At 48.8% G+C, this 8235-nt stretch overlaps 1 protein-coding gene across 1 annotated transcript; it reads left to right on the forward strand.

Annotated features, from left to right (window-relative positions):
• The first annotated feature begins 292 nt into the window (after positions 1-292).
• Positions 293-4561, forward strand: LOC123188800 (glutamate receptor 3.5). Its single transcript, XM_044601049.1, has 5 exons — positions 293-492; positions 654-966; positions 1549-3213; positions 3299-3702; positions 3780-4561. Exons 2-5 carry the CDS (start codon positions 714-716, stop codon positions 4245-4247), a joined length of 2790 nt encoding a protein of 929 aa, XP_044456984.1. The 5' UTR covers positions 293-492; positions 654-713; the 3' UTR covers positions 4248-4561.
• Positions 4562-8235: the final 3674 nt, after the last annotated feature.

The raw sequence follows: 8235 nt of genomic DNA on the forward strand, positions 1-8235 counted from the left end.
TGAGAATACGTCGCTGAGCACCACTCGACAAGTCGATACTGTTCTGAACTCAAGCAAAAACTTTCTTATCCCAAAGTAGTAGGTGTGCTGTGCTGTAACAGTTGTATGAATGCAGTGCATGGGTGACGTGAAACCCTGAACCGAATGCCATTTGCAGTAGTGGGGACGTAGTCGATAATAGATTCGCCCAACCGCATCTCTGCTTGCTTGATCCCACGAGCAAACACGTTTTGCTCAAGATTATTATTCGGAAGCAGAGCAGTCAACAAAGGCACAGGACACCAGTGCCGGCCGACGTCTCCATCGGTATCTCTCTCTCTCTGTCGTCCCCGTCCAACTCGCATTTTCCCAGCACTAGTAGTACTTGTAAGCAGCGCCAGGAGTATTGTACGTACGAATCAATCAGAGGCGAGCGAGGCCGGTCCGCCCCCCTGCGCCTCCCCACGCCACTGATTTTTCCTCGCCGTCGAATCTTTCTCCTGCTCTTCACCGGTCAGGATCACGCCGTTTTTGTCACCTTGCTCCCCCCCGATCCTCCCTGCTCCGCCCTGGTTTCTCTGGAATTCTTCCCTCCATCCGTTCCATCGTATGGCTGGCCGATGGGGTGGAGTTGCTGCCTTGCTCCCTTCTCTTGATATCTCTCTCACTCTCAGGCCATAGCCGTACGCATAGTTCCTCATCAAGATTCAGGACGAGAGGCGAGGCGAGGCGAGATGGGCTGGGCTCTGCCTCTGCTCCGCGTCGTCTGCCTCTGCAGCCTTCTGGCGGTCGCTCGCCCGGCCAGGCCGGCCAACGTCTCCATCGGCGCCCTCTTCACCTTCGACTCCGTCATCGGGAGGTCCGCCAGGGCCGCCATCGACCTCGCCGTCGCCGACGTCAACCGCGACGCCAGAGTCCTCAGGGGGACGCACCTCAGCCTAGTCGCGCAGGACACCAAGTGCAGCGGCTTCGTCGGCACCATCCAAGGTACTGTAGTAGCTACTCTCGTCGTCGTCTTCTTCTTCTTCTTCTTCTTGCCAAAACAAAAAATAATAATTCCTCCTACAGTTCTAATACCCCCAAAATATTTGCTGCGATCAGATTAGCAAATACTAGTCGTCACCACGAACTTTGATTCCTCAATTAGTTTTGTCGTTAGAGATTCCTAATATCCCTCCGCGAGTTGTTGTTGGCCTGTATGCATCCACTTTCTTTTTCCGAAATTTGGTTTGCTTCTCTCTCTCTCTCCTCATTCAGTTGACTCTCGTGGAGGTGGAGGTGGAGCCTGCCTACTGCCACATGAACTTTGCATGACGATTTTTTTGAAATAATAATCATAATTTGTTTTTTCTTGACAACGGATTAGTCGGAGAATACCCTGTTCCGTGCCATCGCCATTGAACATTTTTCTTGACAACGTGTATTGATTTTGGATTAAAGACCATTTCGCCTTTAGTATCTTGTTATAAATGACTACGTACAGTAGTACTGTAATTAATCAACCATGGTAGAAGAGCATAGCAGTTGAGTTGACACTGACCTGTGTTGGTGTTGGTGTTGGCGCTGCAGCGCTGCAGCTAATGGAGAAGAAGGTGGTGGCGGTGGTGGGGCCGCAGTCGTCGGGGATCGCCCACGTGGTGTCGCACGTAGTCAACGAGCTCCACGTCCCGCTGCTCTCCTTCGCCGCCACCGACCCGGCGCTCGCCTCCGCCCAGTACCCCTACTTCGTCCGCGCAGCCCGCGGCGACGACTCCTCCCAGATGGCCGCCGTCGCCGACATCGTCACCTACTATGGCTGGAGGGAGGTCACCGTCATCTACGTCGACAACGACTACGGCCGCGGCGGCGTCGACGCCCTCGGCGACGCGCTCGAGGCCCAGCGCGCCAAGGTCTCCTTCAAGGCGCCCTTCCCTCCGGACGCCGACCAAGCCGCCATCGCCGACCTGCTCGTGCGGGTCACCATGATGGAGTCCCGCGTCTGCGTCGTCCACGTCAACCCGGACTCCGGCCTCGCCGTCTTCGCCGCCGCGCGCTCCCTCGGCATGATGGCCTCCGGCTACGTCTGGATCGCCACCGACTGGCTCGCCGCCGCCCTCGACTCCACGCGGCCGCCCAATCCCAGGGCGATGAGCCTCGTGCAGGGCGTGGTCACGCTCCGCCAGCACACCCCGGACTCCGGCGCCAAGACGTCGCTCACCTCCAGATTCGCCGCCGCCCAGCTGAACCGGACCGCCACCCTGAACGCCTTCGGGCTCGCCGCGTACGACGCCGTGTGGATGGCGGCCCGCGCCATCGACGAGTTCCTGGAGGACGGGGGGAACGTCACCTTCTCGGTCGACCCGAGGTTGCAGCAGGAGGTGAACGGGAGCAGCACGCTCCGGCTGGACACGCTCAGAGTGTTCGACCAGGGGGAGCAGCTGCTGCAGAAGGTGATGCTCGCCAACTTCACCGGCGTCACCGGCGGCGTGCGGTTCTCCGCGGACGGCAGGAGCCTGGCCGACCCCGCCTACGAGGTCCTCAACGTCGGTGGCACGGGCGTCCGGCGGGTCGGCTACTGGTCAAACCACTCGCATCTGTCCGTCGCCGCGCCCACTCCGCTCCGAATCAAAACTAACAGCAGCCAGCAGCAGCAGGAGCAGCGGCTGTACAGCGTGATCTGGCCTGGGGAGACGACATCGCCGCCGCGCGGGTGGGTGTTCCCGAACAACGGCCGTCCGCTGAGGATCGGCGTGCCGTACAGGACGACGCAGAAGCAGTTCGTGTCCAAGGACAGCGGCCCCGACGGCGCCAGCGGGTACTGCATCGACGTGTTCAAGGCCGCCGTGGCACTGCTCCCGTACCCTGTCCCCGTGTCCTTCATCCTCTTCGGCGACGGCGTCAAGAACCCCAGCTACAGCGACCTCGTGAACAAGGTGGCCAACAATGTGTTCGACGCGGCGGTGGGCGACGTGTCCATCGTGACGAACCGGACGCGGGTGGTGGACTTCACGCAGCCGTACGTGGAGTCCGGGCTGGTGATCGTGTCGCCGGTCAAGGAGAAGAGCTCCAACGCGTGGGCCTTCCTCAAGCCCTTCACGCTGGGCATGTGGGCCGTCACCGGCGCCTTCTTCCTCTTCGTCGGCGCCGTCGTCTGGATTCTCGAGCACCGCTTCAACCCGGAGTTCCGCGGATCCCCACGCGAGCAGCTCGTCACCATTTTCTGGTTCAGCTTCTCAACAATGTTCTTCGCGCACAGTAAGCTATATGCTATCTGGCTTGTGCTTGTTCCTTCCCAAGAGATGAAGCTTGGATAAATCAATGGTGGTTCAATCATTTGCAGGGGAGAACACTGTGAGCTCTCTGGGTCGTTTCGTGCTCATCATCTGGCTGTTCGTGGTGCTCATCATCAACTCGAGCTACACGGCGAGCCTGACGTCCATCCTGACGGTGCAGCAGCTGTCGACGGGGATCCAGGGGCTGGACGGCCTCCTCGCCAGCGCCGACCCCATCGGCTACCAGGTTGGGTCCTTCGCCAAGAGCTACATGATGCAGGAGCTCAACGTGCCGGAGTCCCGGCTCAAGGAACTTGCCATCGACGACTACGCCGCCAGCCTCCAGCTCGGCCCGCGCAACGGCGGCGTCGCTGCGATCGTGGACGAGCTGCCCTACGTCGACCTCTTCCTCTCCACCAACTGCCAGTTCAAGACCGTGGGACAAGAATTCACCAAGAGCGGATGGGGATTCGTAAGATCCAAACTAAAATTCTGCATTTCTTCCCATTAATGGCTCTGTTTTGTTGCTGAATGGATGCATCATATCAGGCTTTCCAGCGGGACTCGCCTCTGGCGGTGGACCTGTCGACGGCGATCCTGACGCTGTCGGAGAACGGCGACCTGCAGCGGATCCACGACAAGTGGCTCAACCCGGGGCAGTGCGACTCGTCGCAGGGCGGCGACGTGGCGGCCGACAGGCTCAACCTCAGCAGCTTCTGGGGACTCTTCCTCATCTCCGGCGTCGCCTGCTTCATTGCATTGGTCATCTTCTTCACCAGGATACTGTGCCAGTACGGCAAGTACAACCAGGGCGATGACGAAGGTGGAACGCCGCCGGAGGACTGCCCGGTGCGGCGGCCGGAGCGGCTGAGGAGCATCAGGGATCTGATAACGTTCGTGGACATGAAGGAGGAGGAGGCCAAGAGGGCCATCAAAAGGAAGTCGAGCGACGACCGCCGGGACAGGTCCATCGCCAGCTCCGCCGGGGCATCCTCCTTCTCCGCATCCACGGTGTAGCCAGCTTCTTTCTTCTCTGGTCGGATGCATGGATGGATTTCTAACAGCATAGATCGATTGACGATGACGTCGATTTGACAAGCTGCACTCCACAGTAAGCTAAGCTTGGTGCAGCTGCTGAGATGACACTTAAATAGTGTAATTAGGCAATGATCAAATGATGATATACATACAACAGTACTACCAAGTTGGAGATGGCATAGGTAGATTAGATTAACTCCTACTACTACAATACTTTAATTTGTGGAGGAGAAGGGAGACATTTTTTCTATACAGAAAAAGGGCCACAGTTGAAGTTTTTTTTTTCTTTCTAATATGCAACTCAATAGGAATGGTAAAAAAAAAGGCGATCAACAGTGCTTGAATTCAAGCGTAATGTGCTGAAACCAAACAAAAATTTAAGTTGATCTAGTGAAAAATTATCTGAAATCTCATGGTGCATGCATTTGTTTTACAAAGAAACTTGGTCATCTTTATAGAACTAGAAGGGATGGCGCGCTCCGTCGTGCCAGGAGATACGAGTGTAGTGATACATACTCCTTCCGTCCCAAAATATAAGAACGTTTTTGATACTAGTGTAGTGTTAAAAACGTTGTTATATTGTGGGACAGAGGGAGTATGTCTTATTGCGAGTCCTAACTCATGTTCACCCATGGTCGTGTTGTGTATGACCCAACAATGGGCGATTTTCATTCGTCGATTTAGGTGGTGTTTGGTTCTCTAGTCCTAGGACCTTTTCTAGTCCCAACTAAAAAGTCCCTAGTCCCTAAAAAATCCCTCATTATTTGTTTTCAGAGACTAAAAAGTTCCTAATCCCTTCCTAGAGGTTATTAAATGACCATGTCGCCTCTAGTATATAGAAAAATAACAATCAAACAATACCATGGGGTGGCGGGTCAATGGGTGCATGGAGGGGCATTGTTGAAAAAGTCCCAAAAAGTCCCAAAAAGACTCTCCTTGAGAGTCTTCTTCATTTAGTCCCAAATGCCTAATTTAGTCCCTAAAAAGTCCCTCCTGTTTGGTAAAAAAGTCTCTAAGAGGGATTTTTTCTAGTCCCTACACAAAAAAGTCTGTGGAAACAAACACCCCCTCATTGTTTTCATTTTCTACTGTTTTCTTTCGGTCTATTTAGGGTCTAGAGTTTTTTTCACCTTTTTCTCTAATTTCATTTGCCCTTTTTTTTCTTTTTCCTTTGTGTGGTTTCCTTTTACATAATATAAACTCATTTTTAAAATATTTTCTTATTTATTTTTCTTTTCTACTTTATTTTCCTGTTCATCACTTATAAATATATTTCTATTTCTTAAGATATACTCCCTCCGGTCCTTTTTATTCTGCATATTAGAATTCTCTGAAGTCAAACTTCACAAAGTTTGACCGTATTTATATGAAAAAATATGAACATCTGCCATGCTAAAGTTATACAATATAAAACTTTAAGTCATGACACATCTATTGGTATTGATTTTAGATTGTGAATGTTGATACTTTTTTCTATAAAGTTGGTCAAACTTTACGAGGCATGCGAACTAAAAAGGACCGGAGGGAGTACATGGTTCTTTGTTTGTGTTTGTTGTGTTTAAAAATGATCATTGCATATTTCAAGAATCTTCATAGTGTTCAAAAAGGAAAATGTTCATTGTGTATTTAAAAATATGTTTTGGGAATATTAAAAAAATAGTCTATCATTCATTTTCAACGATGTTTATTGTGTCTACAAAAAATGCTCATTATGTATTACAAAAAGATTCATCATACATAAAAAAAAGTTCACTGACAATTTTAAAAAGATCATCTGGTATTTAAAAATATTCACCGTGTATTTAAAAACAACTCTAGCGAGCCAGACTCATTGTTACTTTGAGATTCATTCGGGCCGGGAATCAGATGCAGCCCAGACAACTAAATAGGCCAATTTTTTTAGGGTAACTAGGCCGAACTCCATCGTTTCAATAACTCACGATTGAGTTGAGACGATAGATTTGGGACACACCTAAGGATTGTTGTTGAGACACATGATGAAGTTGAATAAGTACATTCCCTAAAAAAAAGAAGTTGAATAAGTACAATGAAAAATTACAATTGACACACATACTGGAGTTGAATAAGTACAATGAAAAATAACTATGCTTATTTTTTAGGGACATATGCATTTGTTTTATGATTCGTCAAAGTTTTATAGGGTAATATCATTCGTAAAAAAAGAGATAAATATCATTCGTCAATTGTGTTGTGTGTGCATACTGTTGGGCGGACTCGTGAGCACACCCAGGCTGCACCCAGGGACGGACTGCCCGGACGGATTCTTTCTACTCGCTTCAAAGGAAACCAGAGCCCAGAGGCAGGCAGGCTGTGCTTTCTTTCCCAAAAAAACAACCCAGGATGCGCTTTCCTCAAAAAAAGTTGGTAGCCTACCTTTTCTATTTGAACCCTATTATCTGGCGTCCCTCAGCCAGGAGAACGCCAGGAGGAGGTCCCGGGACGGACCCCATTGGGCCACAGGCCTAGTTTAACTTTTTTTTTCAGAGAAAAATGCCATCAACAAAAAAAAAGACCCAAAAATTGCCATGAACTAACTTATGCAAAAAAATCAGGCTACTATAAAAAATGCAATCTCTCTAATTTATGAAATATACAAATGAGTATGATTAAAAAAGTTGAATTAACTAAATAAAAAAATGCCATGATAAAAAAGTTCCCATCTCTTAGTAAACAAAAAATGCCATCTAAAAAAATTAAAAAAATTCTTAATAATAAAATTGCCATCTCCTAATAATAAAAATGCCATCTCTTAATAAAAAATGTCATCTCTTAATAATAATAAATGTCGTCTCTTAAATAAAAAACTTCATCTCGCAATAACAAAATGACATCTCTTATAATAATAAAAACAATGTCATATCTTAATATAAAAATGCCATTTCTTATAGCAATATAAAAATGCCAACTCTTAATAATAAATGCTATCTCTTAATATAAAAATGACATCTCTTAAATAAATAAAAATGGCATCTCGCATAATAAATTAAAAATGCCATGTGACATCGTTTGAAAGTTTATAAAACTGTCATGCTGATTTTTTTTCCTAGAGAAAATGCTATCTGGTGAAAAAAGGAAGGGAGAGGTTGTGATTTGAACCCAGGCCTGCGCCAGGATTTAGTACTTTGAAATATGGTTCACTCGTGTGTTCTTTATGGCGAACAGGTTTGGGTATCAGACGTGGCTAGGATCATGCACTGGGATTCATGCAAACGAATCCGGCGGGAGATGGGAGGATCGCTGCTAAATCCCAGATAGCTGACATTCACCAATTATATGATTTCCGTTTTGGGGAGGGAGGGGGAGGGTTGTGAATCAACCAACCGGCTATGGCCTGTGCCGGTCGTGTGCGCACTACGATCGTGCGTTTCGCAGGCCTATGTGTTGGACACATGCCCAGTGGGTCTCATGTACGCGGCTCCCTCCCGCCTTATTTGGCCCTTTTTTTAAATTTTACTTCTTTTTTGCCTAAAAAACTTCTTTCTTTCTTTTTTGACACTTAAACTTCATTTTGGGTCTCATGTACGCGGCTCCCTCCCGCCTTATTTGGCCCTTTTTTAAATTCTACTTCCTTTTTTGCCTAAAAAACTTCTTTTTTTTTTTTTTGACACTTAAACTTCATTTTATTTCTTACGGGACACTTTCATTCATTTTTCCATCCAGCGATGTTAAATAGCATGTACAAAGACAATTTTACCTCTGGCGTTGCAGCTTGATCCGCGGGAGCCCGCCACGACATGCATCCGGTTTCAGAGTCCTGACACTAGCCTCTTTCTCCTCCTCTGCTCCTCACCACGCCTGCGACCTGCAGTTGGCTTTTAAACGCTAGACCAAATCATCCAGTTGCTCACGCACGTACTTGCAAAGCTAGCACAAGAAGCACGCTAGCTAGCACCTCCGTTGATTTTGCCTGGAACAGTGCACTGTGCACGCACGTCTAGCCGGTGCG

The sequence above is a fragment of the Triticum aestivum genome, chromosome 2A (assembly GCF_018294505.1).
Source record: "Triticum aestivum cultivar Chinese Spring chromosome 2A, IWGSC CS RefSeq v2.1, whole genome shotgun sequence".
In the NCBI taxonomy this organism is placed as follows: domain Eukaryota; kingdom Viridiplantae; phylum Streptophyta; class Magnoliopsida; order Poales; family Poaceae; genus Triticum; species Triticum aestivum.